A 23,321-nucleotide genomic window follows, 5' to 3' on the forward strand; every position below is an offset into this window, starting at 1 on the left:
ATGGCGGGGGACATGAAATGGGCTCGCTATGGTCTTCGGGAGATAGCATCGAAGGGTAGACGAGAATGCATGAACTAATGTCGTAACGATGTTTCGGAAGAGCTCGGTCGCTACGTAGCGACCGAGCGGGACGGACGCTCAGTCGCTACGTAGCGACCGAGCTTGGCTCGAGCTCGGTCGCTACGTAGCGATCGGACAGCGTGCATGTGCGGTAGTTGCGTAATGACCGAGCTTGGTTCGTCCGTGTTCTGATCGTCATACTCGGACCTATCCGTAGCTGGTCTGGGTATGTTTCTGATAGCTTATGTTTGATCTAAATAGAATTCAAATGAAGCTTTATCTCGGGAACATACGTTGCGACGTTTTCTTGACCGAGCATGATTTGATGCGGAAAAACATACTTGTATTTTGCGGGGATTTGGACGTTAACTTCGTCGTAACCGTTTTCGACCCAACAGTTTGTTTGTATGTCTGTTGTGTGCTTTTGTATGTATGAAAAGATTAAAGAGATATATAAAAAACTTCCAACGTTTGCAAGTTAACTACATTGTTTGAAAATAAATTGAATAAGTTAAAAACACACAGCAAACTAAACATTAGAATTAGAGATTCTGAAAGATCTCTTTGGAAACAACATTCTTTGTCTCACGCTTAGGCTTTCCTTGATCATCAACAACCAAAATCTTCAATCCCTTTTTTGATGTAACCCTGGAAACAGCCACATATAGTTGTCCATGAGAGAAGACATCTTTTGGTAGATACAAACCAACATGGGATAGCGATTGACCTTGACTCTTATTTATTGTAATAGCAAATGCAACTGCAATAGGCAGCTGCTTCCTCCTCATCTTGAAAGGCAATTTCTTATCAGAAGGTGTAATAGAAAGTCTAGGAATGACCACAGTTTTTCCCACCTTTTCTCTTGTGATAACTTTGGCCTTTACCAATAAATCATCCATCTCTGTAATCTGGAGTCTTGTGTCATTCATCAAACCGTTTGTATGATCGATGTTTCTAAACAACATCACCGGACATTCGACTTTCAAGCGAAGACTGTGATTTGGGAGACCAGAAAGCTTGATGGTGTTTAAGAAATCGGGAGTTAGAGCCTGGTCATTTCTTGAAAATCTATCAGAAGCATCAATTGAATCAGAACTTAAGTAAATCATTTCTTCTTCTGCAGGGTTCAAACTCATAAATTAAATATTAATCAAAAATGATTTCAATAGCCAAAATAAACTTATCCATGTAAATAGTATAACCTGACAGTTTATCCAACATGTATTGGTTAATCCTGTTGACATCTTCATTGGTGGGACAGAGAATTGCCCTTTCTTGGAAAAACTTTGGTTCTTTATTCTCTTGTAAGGAAACAACATCCCCATACACTGCTTTGCTAATTGATTCAATCGGGTCATCTACATCAGTAATAAGAAACTCATCTGGAATATTGATTACAACTTCTCCATCATTATCTCCTCCAAGCTTTCCATCTCCAACATCTAAAATCCACTCTGAGAATTCCTTTAATTTTTTAGCATCTTCTGCAGACAGGTTTTCAGAAAGTAGCCTCATGTTCTTTGCTAGCTTCATCACTTTGACATGCTTCCATAAATATGATGAATTAAGAGACTCCATTACAATTCCTGGTCGTCCAGCACTGGGAATGACAGGCAAAACTTGTCTAAAATCACCTCCAAATACAACAACTTTCCCACCAAAAGGCCTGCTGTCCTTGTTCCCGATAATGTCTTTCATACTCCTATCCAAAGACTCAAAACAATGTCTACTCATCATTGGTGCTTCATCCCAAATGATTAGAGATGCTGCTTTCACCAAGTTAGCTTGATCACTTCCTGGAATAAGCGTGCAAGTAGAATACTCATCTGGGTTTATTGGTATTCCAAACCTAGAATGTGTTGTCCTCCCTCCTTGTAGTAATAGAGAAGCTATCCCACTTGATGCAGTGTTCAAACATATTTCTCCCTTGAATCTAATAGCTGCATACAACAATCTCCACAGAAAGGATTTACCAGTTCCACCAAATCCATAAACAAAGAACACACCCCCTTTTTCATTTACAACTGCATCAACAATCTCATCATAAATTTTCCGCTGCTCCTCTGTTAGTTTAACAATATCTCTGTCATGCTCAGCTTTCAGCTTCTCCCTATCATAACTCAGATCATCTGAAATTAGCACATTGTCATTCCCACAAATATATGGATCTGGCTTTGGCATAATTTCCCATTGATCTAAAGAAAATCCATTGCTCTTTAAAATCTTCTCAATCTCAAGAAGGGCAAACTGTTTTTTTTTCATGGGCACTTAAACATAGATCTACAAAAAAACAAATATAAACTGATTCAACTTCAAATTTCCAGAATATGATATCATAAAAATAGAATTATATTATACCTGACCTGTTTAGTAGCTTTCTCCGTTTATACTCGATATCATCACACAGATCTTCCCATGTATTGTCCCAAACAACATCTGGGGCTGACAAACTACCAGACATCAGCATCATAACAAACATATGACGCAAATGTGAAGCTGATTATGTGAAACTCGTCCTGAAAATGTCATCAATATACTCTTGATCATCGTCAAGTAAGCCCCTTGCACAACACATCGCCTTATACGTAGGATAAACAACATTGTTAAATGATCGAATCTCCTCAAAATTTCTTGGACCTCTAACTATGTTTAGCAGAACACACAAATAGAAAGCTTGTTCAATCTTCCTTGGAGCATAATTGATCCTACCAATACTGAATCCTCTCTGTCTGTCGTGGAACTTTTTCTCCTTGTTATTCCAAGTGAACATTGTTGGGATTTCTGCTAGAGTGAGTCTTCTGGCAACAGCACTAACCTTGTTCAGTTCAAACCATGCAGTGATCATAGTATCTTCTATAAGCTCGCGATTGGTTACTTTTTCATAAGTGTCATCATCTTTGAAAAAAAATAATCTTTTTTCCTGGTAGGTGCCACTGCCTTCACTCAACAGGTACTGATCGATAGTGAATAGGGAAACTGAAAGTCCTCCAAGCCCCCTCGCAGGCTGAAACATATCTAAAATAATAATAATCAAAATTAGTGTCAGAGTTGATCTGATTGAGAAGTAAAATTAATTGTAAGAAAGAGAAAAACGAAATTTACCTGCAGTTGAAGAAGTTTTTGATCTCGTTTTTTTTATCAACTCCAGTAGTTCCATCGTTTGACTTCTTTCATGTTGCTCCTCCTTTTTCTGGTGGCTCAACAGTAACTGTACAACGATCCGCGCCTTTATTAATATACTTGAATAAGTATTTAATAGAACCAGTCTGATTACATCATTCCACATTAATATGAGCACGATAACGAACTGATAATTTCTTGTTATAGGGTATCACATATCTGTTGTCGCATTTGAACCCATTTTTCTCAACAAAGCAACCAGTCTGTTCACGCCGTCTGTAAACTGAAAAACCTTTTCGGTTCACTGAAGTTTTTTCCACAAAATCTTTTGGATAAAGCTTTGAACATTTACCATTTTCCATGCATGGCGAATTCATGAATCATCATATCCTTTACCACATCAAACAGCTCTGGTTCCTTCTCCTTATCTGGTATTTCTGCTGAGATGATCTTGTTAATATCATCTGGTTTAGGAAATTTAGATTTGGGATGCATGAACAGCAGAATATGAGCATGTGGCAGACCACGTTTTTGAAATTAAATTGTGTACATAGCTACAGTAGAAAAAGAGGAAGACATTAGTAACCACAGTGTATAACATATTATATCAAACTAAAACAACCATGTTTTAAACTCACATGCGACTGTCTTTCCAAGTAGCCATTTTTCTGTTAAATCGCTCATAAGAGAATCCAGTTTGCACTTAAAAATCCTGCATAGAATATTTGGTCTGTCGTCAGGACTGAGCTTGCGTGGTTGAACATATCTGGTGATTCCAGGCCATTTAGGATTGCATGTGAAAGTTATAAGCAGATCAAGAAACCCAAAATATTTGCATATCGCCATTGCATCCAAATACATATTCTTCATGTATCTTGGTCCTCCAACGAACGTGGCTGGTAACAAATAGCGGCTTCCTTGCTCACTCATATCTGTCTTCCCATGGTTTTCAGACTGCTGAATAGAATCAAAGCTATCTAATCTAAGGCTTTTCTGGTTCATCCTCAAAAAGCACATCCGGTTAGATTCTATGGTTGTATAAGCATCAACCAAAAACTGTTGGAATAGCCTTTTAGAGTGCAAAAGTGTATGACATTCCCCGTCTCTTTCTTGAATCCGATATGCATACCACTGTCTCATACTTATATTTTTCCGCTTCAGTTTAGCTGTAGCCTCTGTAGTTCTTTCTTCAATCCCAAGTCTGAACTCATCTTCACCATATGTAGATAAGAGGATATTGTAGTGCTAGATAGTAAGGGTGTATTTCACTTATCCGTTGAAGCCATCCTGTTTGCTTCTCTTCAAGAACAATATCTCTTTTATCAATTTCCAAATTGAAATCCCCAGGTATCAGTGCAGCAACCTCAGATGCAGAAGGAGTATCATATGTCCGCCCATCTTTTTCTCGACTGCTAACAATCCTCATATGAAAAGTAGTCTCAGGGTTAGTATTGAACCTATCTCTGGCTGAACGGAATTGATGCACATATGGATTTACTTGGTCTAGCATCTCAACTATCATCTCAGTGACCTTTTTTCTCAGACTCTCTTTTTTTGCCTTGTCAGCCTTTTTCTTGTATTTCCTGCATCAAAATTAAGATGTTTGACAGTATAAGAACATCAAGTAATATAGAATAATAACCATTGATATTTTGGTCGATAATAATGAGTTGAAAATACCCTATAATGGAAGATCTTTTGTCAATTTCGTTTTCAATGTCAACAATGTAGAGTTGAGAAAACTTGGCTTCTTCTCCAGCTGGTGGCTTTAAACTACCCATTAAATGATAGTTTTCTCCTTGAAGTTGAAACATCTTTGGCCCATGTCCTTGAGGAACACATCTATCCACTTTACCCCCAAGAGATGTAAATGAAAAAACCATATTGAGCTGTCTGATATTCTCCTGAAAATATTTGCTGATCTCATCATCACCATGTAGCAATCTTTTCAAGATCTCTGGTGATTCCTTTAGTAATGGTAACTGAACTTGACCTTGTCCACAACACAAAGAAAATTTTGGTTTCTTGGTCTTTTTTTTTTCTTTTCAATGCGTTCACCATACCACATTTTCGAACCACAGTAGTCACATTTGTAAGTAGGATCTCCCTCATCTAAGTACTCTGTTAAAAAATCATAAATTCAGATGGTCAAGGTAAAAACATAGAAACAATACTGAGAAAACAAATGTAGAAAAAGTTTTCATTACTTGTAGTCTTTAGGTTAGGCAGAGGTGCAGTAGATGAGGATTGACCTCCCTGGAACATCGTTTTAAATATCTCGGCCATAGTTGCAATCCTAGACCTTTGTTCATCTGGTACAGGACTTGTATCAGATATTTCTTGAATGTCATCAGATGCTACTTCATATGAATCATTACATTCACTACTAACATCATAACTCTGATCACTATAATCTTCACCTTCCTCTGTATATAATAAACAAAAGATTATCAAATGCTTGCTTCAGGTTTATAAAAACACCCATATAACTATGCATACCAAAGAAATTGTGGTAAAGGGATGATTCCAAGTCGTCTTCTTCTTCTGACTCGTAGTCTTGAGATGTAAACCACATTTTCTCATTATGTTTCTTGACATTGTCTGAATTGGAGAAGACTGGTAAAAGATTCTTAGGTTGAATTGTGAGACATGTACTTCTTCTTGATATGATGTTTGATAACCGAGCAGTGTCATTGTTATTATCTCCTCCTCACCATCACAAAAATAAACAAATACCAATGTTAGTTGTTAAATATAAAACTTTACAATTTCTGTAATATGTTTTAAATCCACCCGTTACCATTTCCTCTTAATTCTCTTAGAACAATTGAGGCTGTTTTCCTTTACTTTGTCTGTAGGTGGATCAACAATATGATAGACGCATGAATTTGAGTATATATTGATTCACTGAATACAAAACTGAAAAAACAGTTTACTATAACACTAAAAGGGTCCTGAAAAAGCACCATAGTATGTATTTCCTGAACTGAAGCCGGTTGATGGTTGAGTAAAATGTTTGAGTACACTGCGAGAAATTATGTATTTAGCCACGAAAAATATTGTGGCTACCGACTAATTTTCGTGGCTATTTAACACTTAGCCACAAATCGCCACAAAAAAAAATACGTTGACTATGAGCTTGTGGCAATCGAATAAGTGTTGCTATTTGTTGCTCTATTTCTACGACTTAGCCACAAACGATTTTTGTAGCTACTAGCTACAAATAGCGCTAACTCAAGTTTGTTGCTCTTTTCGCTACAAAAAGCCATATTCTAAACCTTAGAAAAATTTCTACAATTAGCCACAAAACTAAATTGTTGCCATTATTATAAAATTTAATTAAAATGCATTTTTTCTATAATCAAATTAATTAATTAATAACAATTACAATAAATACTAAAAACAAATCAATTATTTTATTTTCTTTTATTTCCAATAATATTTTCAATATGGTTTACAAATTAAAACTGGTTTTGAAAACCTAATAAAAAACCTAAATCTAAACTGATGCACGGTATCTCTTTGCTCCTGGTCTCTTGGCTATATCAAACTTGACCGGAGGTTCGATTTGCCTACGTACCACTCATCCTTATACCCAAACTTCGATCTCCTTCGAGACTGGTTTCTTACTCGTCACTGATATCAATCAAATAAACATATACTCTAAATACATACATTGCTCATGTCATACAGGTGAGTGACCAATAGAAACTAGTATTCTTTTATCTTTTTTGATGCTCCTAATTTCTTTTATATGCATTTAAAAGATTATATAGATATTGTATTTAGTTTTATTTTAATTGTAAAAACATCTTAAGTATTATTTGTAAAGCCATTTTATGTTTGCAATTCAATTTTTCTAAATTTTTTTGTAATTCGATTTTTAATGTGTAAAATTTAATTAAGAGTCAAAAGTAATGATAAATGATTTTATATCAAGTTATAAAATTAGACTTATGATATAAAATTATTATATATCCTTTTAAGAATTTTGAGGTATTGAATTATAGATAAAGATTACTTATAAGTTAAGTTTAGGGTTCAAAGTTTGAAAATAAAATAGTTATATTTGAAATTTTGTAAAATTTATTATTAATGTTTAAATTTTTTCCTTATTACTTGCTGTTTATCTTTAATTTATCACCTAAAATTAAAAGTTTAGGGTTTAAAGTATGCTTACGGTTTCAATTTTCTACAAATAGCCACAAATCATGTTGTGTCTTCTTATTTTCCACAATTATCGTAGCTAATAGTAGATATACAAAACAAATTGTGGCTAATCACGGTTTTTTAAATTCAATTAGCTACAAAGTGTAATTTGTGGCTATTTAGCCACAAAAATCTACGTAATAGCTATGGATTTTAGTTTGTTGTTATTTTGTGGCTATTCGTAGCTTAAAATCGTCGGCCACAATTTTTTTGTAGCTAATTTGTGGCTATATACAGATTTTCTTGTAGTGGTACTCCTTCAACTTGGCAATGTCGGATTTAAATTAGAAACATCTCTCAACACTGGTCTAAAGGCAGAATCGGATTTGGTTCCAATAGACAGATCAGAATCTGATGGACTTTAACATGTAGGTTGATGATTTGTTTTCCTCTTCCTTGTATTGTCTTCTATGTTCTTCATGTTTGGTTGTAATGGTAACTGCTTCTGGAGAAGTTAGTTTTCCATGGGTTTTTTTCAGAATCGATCGACGTTCTCTGTTGAGTGTTAGGGTTACGTTTTTGAGCACGTGGGTTAGCTAATTAACTTCTTTATTATTGGATAATTTAATTAGTTTAATAGTATTGATTTTCCTTTTTGAAACGAGATATCAATAAATAACATGAAACCAGTAAAATAAGTTATTTGTCATGAACTATTATTTTGTGCTGATTTTCTCACACAATTTTCAAACATTTCTACTAATATAGAAGTTGCTCCAACCCGGCCACTCCCCTGTACCTGGAGGAAGATAAACCAGATGTAGCGGAGGATGTTGATCGGACCCAAAGATAGAGTCCGACTCACAACAAAATTCCAGGTATGAGTTTCAGTTAGTTGTAGTCCCTGTTATGTTTTTTATCTAGTTTTAAGTGGTTTATTAAATTGCATATGAATGGTGTTGCCAGTGAAAGTAGATAGATTTCTTAGAATAAAAATTCACAATGACATGAACTGAAACTATTATAGTAGTGCAAATTGAAACAGAATAACTGCAAAGTAATTCAAATCTTGGAATTCCTTATGACAAATGAAAGATTAAATAACTTAAAAAAATGTGCAACTCCGCACTTATTTGAAAATAATGCTAAACAGAAACAAAAAACAAAGAAAGAACCATTAAATACTTCATTAGCCACTTTTCTTGGAGCCTGAGTTCTCATTGGTGGTCTTTTCTTTCTTCACAAATACTCTAGCACACTGCTTCTTCATTGTAGAACTTATGTCATTGTCACCTTCTTTGAACTGTTGTTTGCGTTTAGATGATGGGGTTACTGCAGTGTCTTCGTTTGCCTCACTTTACGTAGCTAAAAGTGAACCCTGTCTTTCACAAATTTACATATCAATATGGTGCATTAATATAAATTAAGTTATTTTTATATCAGTCTTAAAATACTAAACCATACCTGTGAACCACTTAAATTAGTAGTTGCAACATCAGACTGAGTCCATGACTCGGTGGTGCTACCACCAGTCAGTAGCATACTTAGATCTTTCCATACTTTACCAACTTTATACATCCCACCTTTGCTAGCAACATTGTTACTCTCAACATAAAGACCAAACATGAAAGTCTTCCCAACCAAACCAGTAATAGCCTCAGGAAAAGATTCAATATCTTGTAGCTGTAATATTCAGTATTAGAAGACAACTAGTATTCTACCCGTACTTCGTACGGGAAAAAAAGGAATAATTTATTATGTTACAACAATGTGTTTTTTAGCAAAATGTATTTACCCGATTCATGCTAATACTCAATGTATTTATATTTGTAGACAACACATATAATACTAAAGTTCAATTAGAATAATAGTAACATGCTCCTTTTTTAGACGAACAAAGTGATTAATAGTCATCTTCTAAATTTCAGTTTAATTTTCAATTCACTTTACTTGGTTGCAAGGTTTGTGTTATCTTTTGTTATGTTTCTCCTACAACATTTAGAGTTTTGGTTCCTTTGATCATTATGCTTAAATATACATAAACTGAATGTAAATATTTTTACTCTGAATTTTTTTTTAGTTTGGAATGCAATTTTTTTTGCAAAATTTCAGTTTCACACTGTATGTAAAATATCAATTATGAATCTTATTTTTAAGATATTATATTTTTATTTAAAAGAACATCTGATTCTAATTTCTCTGCTTATTATACATAATTATGATTTTAAATAAACCAAGAAAGGTATACTTGTTCTTCAGGTAGCATTTCAACAGAAAATTGCAAACGGAATAATATTATAGATGCTATCATTATGATTTTTATTTTATCTTTGCCAGAACATGAAGAAAACACAAATATCGATCCAAGAGAACAATACAACATACGATACTTCTTTATTATAAAAAGTTAGTAAAATACGATATTTATACCTGTAATTCCACTTTTGTTGATAGTCTTTTTGGGTAGTGTTAGATCTCTGCTATTTTCACATCTTTGAAATTTGCATATCAGTCAATCGTTATCTGTTAGTTTCTTTGAAAAGTAAGATAAAGATTTTCGAAGAGTAACATGTGAGACAGAGAAAAGCTTTGCTATATCTTGTACGTAGGTGAGGTTTGATAAATAAAGACCATGGTATAAATAGAGAAAGAGTGAGATCCAAAGATATTAATCAGAAACAAAATAAAAAAATAGGATATGAAGAACAATCTGTCTAGGCGAAGAAGCTTGCATGTCTACATTGGGTTTGTGGATATGAGAATGAGAGAAAATCTGTTTTTTGTAGCAAGATGCAGTTTTTGAAGCAAGATGCAGTTATATATAACCTCGTATAAATATAAATAATATAGGTAGTTATTTGGTGATCATGGTGGGAAAGAAGAACTGCCAACGAAGTGGCCAAAGAGAATATTTTTATTTTGTCAAATAAACATTTAGCCTTCTGAGTTTTCGTTTTTCATTATTTTTATTTTAAACTATTTTTATTTTTTAGTCCACGTGTCAAATTCTAATTCGTCATGCGACTTGCGCTTTAGTACATAAAGGATTTTTTTTGTATTATGTCAATTATGAACTGGCTTTTTTATTGCGAGTGTATAATGTATATGTGGAATACAGGTTATTACCTCATCAAATGAACTGTTGAGCAAGGCAGCTGCATTTTCAGGGATCACTCCGACTGCAATCCAGTCAAGCAGCATGAGGTAAGCTTCTCCAGTACCATCTTTCACCCTTACATGAACCCTGAACCTGTATCACATATTTAAAATTTGCAACTTACGAAATCAAAATGTACACAACCAAAAGCAAGTAAAGCAGGTTTTACTTTGGCAAGACTTTAGTGACTTTATCGTCGCACTTTTCACACCACCACAGATGAGTTGTTATCTCATTCCCATTGACGATTTGAACTTTCTTTGAAATCTTATTGACCTTTTTGTTGCAAGTTTTGCATCCAAAATAGTACCACCCCAATCCTTGTCAATTGCATAAATTGTGGCAATGATTCTGCATTGCTCAGTCTACATTTTCAAAAGAAAACGGTAGTCTTTTAAGCATTCATACGGTTAGGATATACTTTGAATCAAAACTATTACCTCAGTTGATTGAAGTAGCTCTGCAATGTCTCAAATTGGGTATTGCCTCCACTTAGTGCGTCTAATCTCTCTTTCAAGTTTGTCTTGTTCGGATTCAACCAATGTTAAAGCATTGGATGCAACATCCCTATTAAATGTGAACCAATAAACTTGTTTTAATCAACAGAACAATTGCTTTTCATTTTATAAACACTCTAAATACCTTTTCAAAAAGGCCTCAGTCTCCACTATTGGAGTGAAAAAGATTTGAGAAGCATCAAATGAATTTGAAATTTGAATTTCATCTGAAATTTGGAGGGTTGAAAAAGACACATTAATAAGAAAACTGTAAAATGGTATACTTAATGTAGGATAATATGATATGTTAAGTGATACGGGCGGTAAACCTCTATAGATCCCGATTTTCACAACACGTAAGAGACAGATAACAGTCTCTTCACCAGCTGCTGTGCAATTAGCATGAATGCTTTCAGCAAACTTTCCCCATAGGCAACAGGCAATCCTACGGCCACTGTCAATAAAAATATGTCAAACTATTAAGTTTTTAGTAATATATGATTTAAGGAAAAAATCAATGGGATAACTTACACAAGGTCTGTCAAACTGAACTCAATCTTCTTTCTTTCTTTACCCGAGCACAGAACGGTTTCAAGACCTCCCAAATCCGTGACTTCTCCAATAACATCTGCAAGTTGGAAAAAAAAATGGAAATGAAGTTATAAATTTTGAAAACTTGAAATTATCATACTTACCAATAAAGATGTTTTCATCTTCTACTCCCTGCTGAATAGTCTGGAAATCAACCAAACTGAGAATCATGATGTCGTTTTGCAGGGTTGATGGAGTGACATCAGTGCCATAGATGAAATTAAGCTTGTATTGATGATTGGTGGGCCTGTAGGTAGCACCGGGGTTAGTAACGGAGAAATTCTCAATGTTTCTCCACATTCCAACATGTACTTTCTTTGCAATCTTATCCCAGTATGTCTTCTTACGGGATGCATGAATTTTTGTTCCCTTCACAATATAAAAGTCCAGTGATTAGATAGTAGATTTGGATATATATATATAAGTTATGAGACTTACATATACATCAGACAAAATGATTTCCAATGTTTCTCCTGAAAGTTTGGTGTAATGCTTCCAGGTATGGAGCACCTTAACTTCAATAACCCATTCTGACTTGAATGGTGTGACGCCAGCCACTGTTGTGAATTCCATGCTTAAAGGTACTTTTTGCAGCGATTAAGTTTATGAAAAACCGCTTTTAGGAAGTGTGTTAAGAGTTGAGTATGTAGAAAAGATATTTATAAGTGAGGATGGCGACGTAAACGCTATCAGTTAAGATAAAAATTAAGTTATTTGTTTAAAAAATTGTTGCAAATATGAGGGCATATTTGATGGGATAAGGATTTAGATAAACAAATTTCGAAATTCAGTTTAGAATAATCGATTTGATTCCTTGAATAATCTTATTTGTTGGATATATACTCAGGAAAAAATGGTATGATCTATATTATTAGGAAACAATTAGGAAACAAATCGATCAAAGTAACGTTTGGCTGCGGATTAGTAGGTAGTTTAAATGGTGATTAGATCCAGAATCTAGATATAATATGTTCCAGATTATTAGGAAACAAAGAGCGGATAAAACTGAACTACCTTAATTCTTTGTTGTTGCCTACATATTTGCATTTGTTAGTTAAGTGATATTGATGCAGTTATAGATTCCAAGCATTGTGGTGGCCCCCGATGATTAGGCGGTATTGCGGTGGTTACATTGAGAAATATAGATTCGAATCAGTTAAAATAAAAAAAGGTGTTTCGTTGAAATAATAGTTGGACCAAACAAAAATCAATTGGTCATGCTGCAGAATTAATAGAATACTAGATTCTGACCTATATTTTTTGTTTTACATCTTTTTAAATCTTTTCAATTGGTAATTTAAATATAGGTCTAATGGTATAAAGCATAATAAATAATATTCTAAATAATGATAAAGATAAAAAAATAATAGTTGGACCATACTTTTATCAATGGGTCACACTGCTATTTTAATAGAATAGACTAGATTCTGACCCGTCCTTAAAAGGGCGGGTATATCTTTTATTTTAACTATATATTAAAAAACATATATACAATTATATAATGTATGGTTATCATAACGTAGTGGGTAGTGTATATTTATAGAAAAACGTAGGGTATATCTAAATTTAATAAAAACAAATTAAATACTTTGTTACAGCAATTAATTTGTTCGATTTATAAGGGGTTTTGTTTAGAATCCATTCCATTTAAATCATAAATACGTTAGGAACTATATAATTTTAAGATCTAAGGCCATTAATATTTGAGTATATGTCCACCAAAATCAAACGAAAAAAAAATATCAGATTTGAAAAGAAAACATCTTATCTAATATTATATTTGAATAAAAATATGATAAACTGATTCATGTTTGTATATATCTTTTGTATATAATAACAAACACGTATGTAATTCAAATTCGGTGATCTCGTTTGATTACCATTATCACATATATTTGTGTTCCTTCATCTTGGTATCACTTTTGGTTTGAAAATCTGAAGTCATATTGTTACCAAATTCAACCAATGCTTGTTGGATAAAGTTATATTGTAAGTCTATGGTCTATCATATTCTCGACATTTATTGAGATGTGTACACATTATTATACAACTGGAGTTACATGTGAATAGGCATGATCTGGACCGATGACGAATTAGACCAGAAATTATTTGTATGCAAAGAAACATCAATATAATGTGAACCATCTTACGTGTACTAACCAGATTAATGTAATTATGTATGATTTAATTAGTCACCAATTTAATGTAGTTACATGTATGATTTAATTTTTCGTGGTCCAACTGTCCAAATAATAAATTACGGTAAAAAAGACATAACTGCATTTGATATTCTCCATTGACATTAATATCAAACGGTTAAGATTAACTAAAAAGAAACGGTTATGCAAATTGGCGTTACATAATATGTGTCCACTAAGCAAATTACTTAATTAGAGGCTCCTTAAATAAAGGAAAATAAATTGTTGGACATAACCTTTATCAATAGGTCATGTTGCGGTTTTAATAGTATAGACTAGATTCTGATCCGCCCTTAAAAAGGGCGGGTATATTTTTTGTTTTACATCTTTTTAGGTCTTTTCAATTGGTAATTTAAATATAGGTCTGATGGCATAAAGCATAATAAATAATATTCTAAATAATGATAAAGATAAAAGAAATAATAGTTGGACCATACTTTTATCAATGGGTCACACTACTATTTTAATAGAATAGATTAGATTCTGGGCGGGTATATTTTTTGTTTTACATCTTTTTAGGTCTTTTCAATTGGTAATTTAAATATAGGTCTGATGGCATAAAGCATAATAAATAATATTCTAAATAATGATAAAGGTAAAAGAAATAATAGTTGGACCATACTTTTATCAATGGGTCACACTGCTATTTTAATAGAATACTAGATTCTGACCCGCCCTTAAAAAGGGCGGGTATATTTTTTGTTTTACATCTTTTTAGGTCTTTTCAATTGGTAATTTAAATATAGGTCTAATGGCATAAAGCATAATAAATAATATTCTAAATAATAATAAAGATAAAAGAAATAATAGTTGGACTATACTTTTATCAATGGGTCACACTACTATTTTAATAGAATAGATATCTTTAAGGGCGGGTCAGAAATCTAGTATTATATTATTTTGTTTCGTATAAAACCCATTGATTCACATTTGTGCTTTTGGTTTCGTAGGCCCGTAACCGTTTTGACTCTAAAGCTCGTGGCGACTTCGTTTGCGCAGTTGAGATCTTTCATCTTCTTCCTAACAGTACCAGTAACCGATTATACTCTTTAAAACCTCCATTAATCGACCATCCACGATCTAACATGATCTCTCTCTCTCCCTCTCTCTCTCTCCAAGGCTGCTTCCGTTTATTTAGAGGAGGTGCTGGCTAAATCTCCCCGCGTCTGATAATGGACGAGACAAGACTGATTTGCCAACCAACAGAAATCATGTTTCAGGATGCCAAGTGGGTTGATGGAACTTGGGATCTGAAACAGTTCGAGAAAGAAGGCAAAACAGATTGGATTCAGTAATAGTTGCTGGTTAGATCCTCTAAAACTCGAATCTTTCTTTCAGCAGTCATGTTCTGTAATTTGTAGTAATGTTTTGTTTCAAAGTGATAATGTTCTAAACAGAACAATCTTATATATTAAAATAGAAGTCACAACCTTGATTCATGTGTGATTTTTTAAAAATTGGACCTAATGGACCTATTCCTAGAAAATCATGTTACATTTAATATCTAATCTTATCATTTTAATTTTGGGCCTACAAGAAATGTTTATTGGGCTATTAATAATTGGATTTAAACAATAGATGATCCATTGGACTTATAGATAATATAAATTAAATAGATATAATTTAATGTTGCAATACTATACCTCTATATGCTAAATATTTAAATATTTATCGATGTTAACTTTTAAAATTATAAAAAAAAAATTTAAATAACAAAAATCATATTATCTAACAATGATTAATCTTTACTACCTTAAACCAATGAAAACAAATTTTAAACTATATAGTTTATTTTAAAAATTAAACAAAAATTAAATATTTAATTATTTACTCGATAATATAAATCTATGAAGTGAAAAATTTAATTCTTTTAAAACTTTCTAAATTTGTGAAATGTTAAAATATCTTTGAATATGAAAATAAAACAATATTTTATTAATCTTTATATATATAGTTATGATTGTAATAATGAAATAATAACCGAAAATATATATATAGAAGAAGATACAAATACATGTGAAAGTTTGAAACAATCTATTCAATGAAAAAATATACAGTAAACTTATTATGTTTTAAAAATTTATAGACACATATATATTATAATAAATACCAATTTAGAATTGAAAACAAAATATTTATATAAAAATAAATGAAAACAAAAATCCGCGCGGTTGCGCGGGTCGAAATCTAGTATAGGATTAAAAGAAGAATGTCTGTCAAGGCTAGGCTATATAAATGGTTTAACTCCATCCGATATGGTCAGATCCTAAACCTAAACATTTTTTGGTCCTTTTGTTTATTCATAAGTTAATTTATAGTTTTGCCTCAAAATCTATGTCTCGCTTTTGCAGAATGAAACTAACATTTGTTTAATGCAGCTTATGTTGATGAAACGTGGCGGCCAAATTATAGATACCGGAATTCTACAAAATCAGTCACAAAAACTTGAATACTTTGAGGTGAATCATCTGTCTTTGTCTTCTCTTGGTTATATGCATTGGAGACTTTGGAATAATCAAACTAAAAGCCTTATTCTGCAGGTTGTTGAAGGGATTCCAAGATCAAGGACAGATACAATCATGCAACGTGGATGCTTGACGTCAGTACTCTTTCAATAGAGTCACAAATGAGTGTGCACTTTGCTCAGCTATTCACCAACTCCTCTCTTTATCGGAGGTATGTTAAATAAGAACGTTACTATTATTATTAGACCAGAGTGTTACTTACACTGTCCAAACCTGACCATCGATGTCTATTTCATGAGAAACCAGGAACTCACCAAAGAGCTCAATGCTCCACCACCAGGATCGAAAGATCTCTACTTCCAAACTCAGTACTCGCAGCCATCTTTGACTCAAACCAAAGCTTGCGTCTTGAAACAGTATTGGTCTAACTGGAGATATCCTCAGGACAATGCCATCTGGTTTCTCACGACAATATTTGCGTCATGTTTGGTTTGGTTTCTTGCTTCTCACTGAATATATAGTTTTATTGAGTTTGCAGTCTTATTGTATCATCGGTTTGCAATTTTTAGTTTTATCTTTTTCCTGGGTTTTGATTCACTGATTTTCTTATGCAGCAGAAGAGCTCTGGAAATGGTAAATTCACGTGTGAAGATACTAAAGAACAAAAAAGGAATTTTCAAATTAAACAACCGCCATAAGAATTAGATCCATAAGAATTAGATCAGTTGCTCGAAGCTGGGCATGCCCCCTACTGCTACAATTCAGGTAAGAAGAAGAATATAAAGAGTTTTGTTATTCTTGGTCGATTAAACAGATCACCCATCAGTTCTTCCCGGATATGGAATCTAGCGTCGACGACAACTGTGTTGGAGATGGTCGTGGTGGTGCCGGCTTAGGCTTTCCTGAGACTCACAGGCTTGGTCTAAAGTTTTGTCAGTCGGATGGAACGACCGGATCGACCGGATCATCGGGGGTAAAGTCGCTGCTGTGGTGAAGCGAATGAATAATTTCCGGTGTTGACCACGTTCAAGGAGTTCTCAGTATAGCGGTATTACGTTTTACTTCAGACTACTGAATCAATGTGGGCTGTCTTATGTTCAAGTGTTGCACTTTCTTTTGTTACATTTGCTTACATTGGTTATATTCGTGCAGAGATAAGGAGTGACCAGTTTTTCTGCTCTTGATAAATATGAGAATGGTAGTGCATTTAGGTAGCTTGGCTAGCCGACAAATGGGAAGCTTAATTTCAACGGACGGTCAATGATGCAAGCACAAGTAAGGCACAGGTCAATGATGGTGGTGCTAGGGATTCAAAACCAAAAAGTGGTTTTTGTAATTATATTCGATTGTTTGCTTTATTCATAAAAATTCTAAAACAAAGTTTCTCCATTTCAGGCTCTTGCTTCAGTTGGCTGGGTCAAGAATTCAAGATTGGAAATTTTTCCAAGCGTAAGTTATCAATGTTTTTGGCAAGTATGATATTGTAAGTGGGTTGATCTTGAATTAAGTGCACTGAACCTGGCACTATAATTTTGTTGGGAGGATTCACAGCCCTAGTGGAAACCTTCTAAAAAGAGTTTGGCTAGCGACACACTGCTGGGTGTTTTTTAGAGGGTGAGGATCTCTGAAAATATTATCTAGGTATGGTTTATTGTTTATTGATTCTCTGAAATATCCTATTTCATCACTGTTTCAATTGCAAGTGTATATGAATGTTAGAAGACTTCCTACAGTTCAATAACTCATATGTTACTTTGCCAAGCAGCTCTATAGCCATGTATTAGAAAACCCTTCTAGCTAAGGTTGTACTGGTTGCTCAGATGGGAGTTACATGGGGTCTGTCATTCCTTATCCCTTCTTTCACATTCAGTGGTTTCAAACGAACAGAAACACAAAACTTCTCTTCCATCCGAGAAGATCCTTGCATCTGATCCTCTCCAGCAGCCATTTTCATCCCTCACCTCCCTTCCATCATCCTAGCTTAAGAGAAGCTAAGAAGAAAAACAACATCAATGTCATACATATGTAAAGGAAGAGAAAGAATTATAAGTTTAAGACAGCTCAGTCATTGTAAATTGTTTTCTTTTACCGGTGAGCACGAAGATGGGAATTTCATATTTGGTTATATAACTGCTGTAGAAGTTTTTTTTATTTCATTAATCAATCGTAGTTGAACATATTAATTTAAGAACTTTTGGTTTATTCCTTATGTCTCTCTGAATTTCAGTGTAGAAAATGTCTACTTAGCTCATTTGTACCTTTTCAGATTATTCAATATTTTGTATTATGTTGTTGAATAATGTCACTATATAACGATAATCTTTTGTATTCTTTTCCTTAATATATGAATTTTACACTGTTTGGTATGTTTCTTCCCTCTTCAGTTGAAAAAAAAAATAGGAATGAAGCAACACATACAATTAATTATCTCTTTTAATTTAAAATAAGTTAGGTCATGGCTAGGGTATTAATTCAAAAATCAAAATATGAACTTTAACAAATACCCTTGCCGAATTACAACTTAGGCATTAAAAATTTAAAACTTGATATTTTAAAGTTTGGACTAATACAATAAGACCCACACCACCATTGTACGAAGAAAAAAATATCATATCCCACAGTTTCTACAACGCAAATTTGAAATTACTCCAATTACAAAAGAATCTTATGAAAAATTGGTCCAAATAAGAAATCAACACAACTTCGTAAAATCAAAAAAAAAACTTTAAAAATATACTTGACAATATATCAAATCCCGCGCGAAGCGGATTCCTGCTAAGGTCGAGTCTGGAGGGAGCAGTGGTGAAGCAGCTTTCGTTGATGCTACGGAACCAATTGGTAGTGTGCCGACCGAGATGGATGACCCAACTTCGCAAGACGTCAAGAAGGCTCTATTGGCTTAGGTTGAGAAGATAAATGTTCGAAGTGCTATCAATTAAAATAATGCTTATGCATAAACTTTTCCATTTTACATATTCGTCTTATCTGCTTTTGACTTTTTACTCTATGTTTAATTCAAACAACTTATCTATTTTCCTGTTATAAAAAAACTTTTATCTTTGACCAAAATAAAAAGAAAGTTTTTTTATTAGTGGTCGTATTCAGACAACGGGCTACAATCGGTCAGATAAATATACTAGACTTTATAACATGGCTCTTAAAATCATGGGCTGATTCTAAATCATGTGCCTAAATTTTGCCACAACAGTTACAATTATTGTATGAAATATGTAAACAATTTTGTATGAGCAATCAAATACACATGAAAATAGGAGCTCCGGTGATGATGGTGAGCAACCTAAACCAGACGCATGGTCTATGCAATGGTACGAGAATGATGGTCACTCGACTTGGTAACAGGATTCTGGAAGCTGAGATGATGACCGGTATAGAGGTTGGTGAACAGACCTAATAATTTTTCCTCACCCGGTCAGCTACACGATCATCACAGTCTGATCTTAGTATATCAACCAAAACAAAAACGAGTCAATTACTATTCTTCGACTGAATCTTTTAAAATCTATTGTTCATACAATCACTAATAATACACTGAAACTGAATAATAAAATTTTACTGAACCTAACCACAACAATAAAAACTCAAATAATTTTTTTTCAACAACCATTTAATAAATGTATACCATTTCAATCATTAAAATCGTATCATGCTAATACAAACTAATATGTTCATCAAACATTAGCCAATAAACATATTAGCTAATACAAGCTAATAAACACAATAGCCAATAAGCTAATACATGCAAACATTAAGCATTAACTAAAACAGATATAATATTCTTCATCACTTAAAATGTCATATTAGCCAATAAACACTATTATACACATTTCCCGCAAATTTAAATTTAAAACAAACCATCAAATCATACAAAAAATAATAACCGAAATCACAAGTAAAATATACCCCGTCTGTAGGGCGGACCTACTTTAGTATATATATAAAGAACAAAGGTATAAAAGTCTTGCCATTTAATGAAAAATGTATTTTTGAAAATATCTCTTTAATAGTGGTAAAGATAAAAAAATGGTACAATGAAAGTGATAAACATGAAACAAACAAAGACACAAACAAAGACAGTTCTTTCAGTTTGGTGTTGCCCTAAGATGAGAAAAAGTAATACAAAAGCAAAACATGTTGCCTTACATAATTTATTTGTCGGCCTTTGGAAAAGTTGTTCGTATATATAACCCAAATCCCATATATTTGACTTAAGTAACTTAATTTCCAGTTAGGAACTAAGTTGCTAAAATTAGAAAATCCAAAATTAGACTATTCGTTAGTATTATTCCACATAAAATTATTTAGGCATTGTCTCAATACTTTGTTATAAAAAAACTTTAATTTCGACTTTACTATATTATTATGCTTGTGAACTGATTTTTGCCACAATTTTTTTTTCATAACAGTTTTGATGATAATTTTCTTAAAAAGATCTTCCTAATTCTAAAAAGGACAAAAAGAAAGCTAAGTGTAATTCTAAAATTAGAAGTGTCCCAAAAGACAACTCTACACAGCAAGCCCTTTATCAAAAAAAAAAAAAAAAAGACAACTCTACACATACTTGTACTATATTTTGACATGCCTTAAAACACCAACCTCAACCCAAGCAAAAATATCTCACAAATACAAGCAAAAATATCTCACAAATAAGTGAAAATAAAAATGAACGATTATTTTAACGATGGAATATATTACTTAGATATATTCACTAAAATAGTTTCTTCTATTTTTGATTTTTTTTCTTTTAATTGTAAGATATTTATAAGGAAAACTTTCGAATATATAGAGATACTTTTAGGCTTGGGTTCTTTTATTTATTAATTTCATCTGCTGCCAAATTAATAAAATATTCTTGTAGTTTAGTGGTGAAGTTTGTAATTAACGGAAATGTAACAATTCGACTTTCTCGTGTTTTAGATTGACATAAAATCTTTTAATTAGTGGGGTTTAGTGTTTAATTATCATTTAACAAAAAAAAAAGAAGGGTTTAATTATCATTTTGGTCTTCGGCCTTCAAATTGACAAATTCTCAGGATCAACTCTGTAATAAGTTTTGGAAAATTTAGCAAAAGTTTGATAAACCTACTTACTTTTGACAAACTAAACAAAATCTATATGGCTACAACACTTACAATATTCATTTTATCTGCCTTGATATTTACATATTTGTTTAATCAGTCTTGATTTAAGCAAATTTACGATAGACACGACCAAGTCCTGTGTGAGTATAAGACATACTGGTACGAAAATTTTGAAGATTTTTATTTTTATGATTTTCTCTTCATTTTATTCATATAAAACCAATCACGAGACGCAAATTAGGCTTTTGGAATTCGTTTTGCAGCTTGCATCACAATTAGGCCTAATGACAATTATCCCTTCTCAAAACAAAACAATTGTACAACATTTTAGTCATTCTGTTTTTAGTAAATTCTGGTTGAGGTCTATGATAATTACTAGAAAGAAAGTAACACTTCCAAAATTTATGGTCCATTCTTAAAGTCTTTGCTCTGACCATACCATTTCTCGTGATCGATAGCGATGTTTCATCTAAGTTATTGCTTTCATTACAAATTTACAATCATTTCATATCAAACAAGTCAAATCAAAATGATTAAATTTGCAGTACGAAATGAAAGACAATAAAATATTCACCATGCAATTAAAGAGGCTAAGAAAAAGATACATATAAACTAATCTGATAGATAAATTTGATAATGATACAAATACAAAAATAATAAATAGACTATCATCTTAGTCAAAAGAATAATACCCATATCATATGTCTGCACTCAACAGTGTGTATATATCCTCTATATATTATTTGAAAAGTATTTTTTAAGTAGTAACATTGCTATCAATGCCGAGGTGTCAGTTCCGCATACCTTCTCACTCCATCTATTTAAAACCTTTTATCTACTAGAATAAGTACAACACTAAGATAAGACATGCGCCTTGTGCAGGATGAGTTTATTTGTATATATTATCGATAGTTTCTTTTATATATTTGATCATTTTATTTATATATATAAAATATTTTTTGTTGTTATTATATAATTTATTTCCGATGGATCGGATCAATTTTTATTAAAAATAATGGAACAAAACTATAATTAATACATCATGGATTGATCGGATTGGAAATTAAACAAATTATGACATAAAAACCTTATTTTTTCTATCGAACACATTCTTTAAGAAAATGAACAGTATTGTTTTCACAGTTGAATTATTTTGACTTTTATCTTCCATATAGTTTTGAAAGCTTTCAAATCAACCATCGAATTGATACATATCATTTTAATGTTTTTAGTCGTATACTTAAGGAAAACTTACATTTTTGTAATTTAAAGTCGTTTTAAAAAATTCAAAATATAACATATAAGAAAAAATCTAACATATAAGAAAAATATAACATATAAGGTGTTCTCATTTTTGTATTTTAAATTCGCTTTAAAAAAATATAACATATAAGGTTTTCTTATTTTTGTAATTTAAAGTCATTTAAAAAAATTTAAAATATAACATATATGAAAAAATCTAGTTTTTTAATTATACGGTTAATGTGATTGTTTATTTTTTTTAATAATATAAAATTAAAAAAAATGAAGAAGGGTGAAAAAATTGTTATCAAATCTTTATTATTCATAATCATTAATTGTCATGTATATGTAAATCATATTAGGTAATTTCGTAGCTTTCATTTAAGGAAAGAATACACACTTCCTGTATTTTAGGTTAATATAATGTTAGTGGACATTAAACAAATTATGACATAAAAACCTTATTTTTTCCCTCGAACACATTCTTGAAAAAGTGAACAGTATTGTTTTCACAGTTGAATTATTTTAACTTTTATCTTACATATGGTTTTAAAAACTTTCAAATCAACCATCGAACTGATACATGTCATTTTAATGTTTTTAATCCTATACTTAAGGAAAACTTACATTTTTATAATTTAAAGTCATTTTAAAAAATTCAAAATATAACATATAAGAAAAAATCTAACATATAAGAAAAATATAATATATAAGGTGTTCTCATTTTTGTATTTTAAAGTCAT

General features: G+C 32.3%; 1 protein-coding gene, 2 long non-coding RNA genes and 1 pseudogene across 5 annotated transcripts; 2 read left to right on the forward strand and 2 right to left on the reverse strand.

Annotated features, from left to right (window-relative positions):
* Positions 1-602: 602 nt before the first annotated feature.
* LOC106344586 lies at positions 603-5,755 on the reverse strand (annotated as a pseudogene).
* Positions 5,756-10,956: 5,201 nt separating this feature from the next.
* Positions 10,957-12,147, reverse strand: LOC106344587. The gene is made up of 6 exons (XM_013783940.1): positions 12,013-12,147; positions 11,679-11,943; positions 11,515-11,611; positions 11,313-11,437; positions 11,129-11,210; positions 10,957-11,053 (listed from the first exon to the last, which is right to left on the reverse strand). The coding sequence occupies exons 1-6, from the start codon at positions 12,145-12,147 to the stop codon at positions 10,957-10,959; spliced, it is 801 nt and encodes a 266-aa protein (XP_013639394.1).
* Positions 12,148-14,874: 2,727 nt separating this feature from the next.
* On the forward strand, positions 14,875-16,867 carry LOC106293020. 3 transcript variants are annotated; one of them, XR_001260320.1, is made up of 5 exons: positions 14,875-15,076; positions 16,151-16,231; positions 16,313-16,448; positions 16,544-16,731; positions 16,852-16,867. It is a non-coding gene; the product is annotated as an uncharacterized LOC106293020 (long non-coding RNA). The 3 variants fall into 3 exon arrangements; XR_001260321.1 differs by adding an exon at positions 15,969-16,030 and having other exon boundaries at positions 14,881-15,076; positions 16,544-16,867; XR_001260319.1 differs by having other exon boundaries at positions 16,544-16,867.
* A 77-nt stretch (positions 16,868-16,944) lies between these two features.
* On the forward strand, positions 16,945-17,969 carry LOC106293022. The gene is made up of 4 exons (XR_001260322.1): positions 16,945-17,002; positions 17,064-17,285; positions 17,390-17,512; positions 17,633-17,969. It is a non-coding gene; the product is annotated as an uncharacterized LOC106293022 (long non-coding RNA).
* The last annotated feature ends 5,352 nt before the right edge of the window (positions 17,970-23,321 follow it).

This window comes from Brassica oleracea, chromosome C5, assembly GCF_000695525.1.
Source record: "Brassica oleracea var. oleracea cultivar TO1000 chromosome C5, BOL, whole genome shotgun sequence".
Taxonomy (NCBI): domain Eukaryota; kingdom Viridiplantae; phylum Streptophyta; class Magnoliopsida; order Brassicales; family Brassicaceae; genus Brassica; species Brassica oleracea.

Coding starts and splice junctions, on each gene's coding strand:
- LOC106344587 (XM_013783940.1), bottom strand. CDS start 12,147: ATGGAATTCACAACAGTGGCTGGCGTCACACCATTCAAGTCAGAATGG. Junction 11,944..12,012: donor TCATTTTGTCTGATGTATAT/GTAAGTCTCATA, acceptor TATATTGTGAAG/GGAACAAAAATTCATGCATC. Junction 11,612..11,678: donor AGATGAAAACATCTTTATTG/GTAAGTATGATA, acceptor TCCAACTTGCAG/ATGTTATTGGAGAAGTCACG.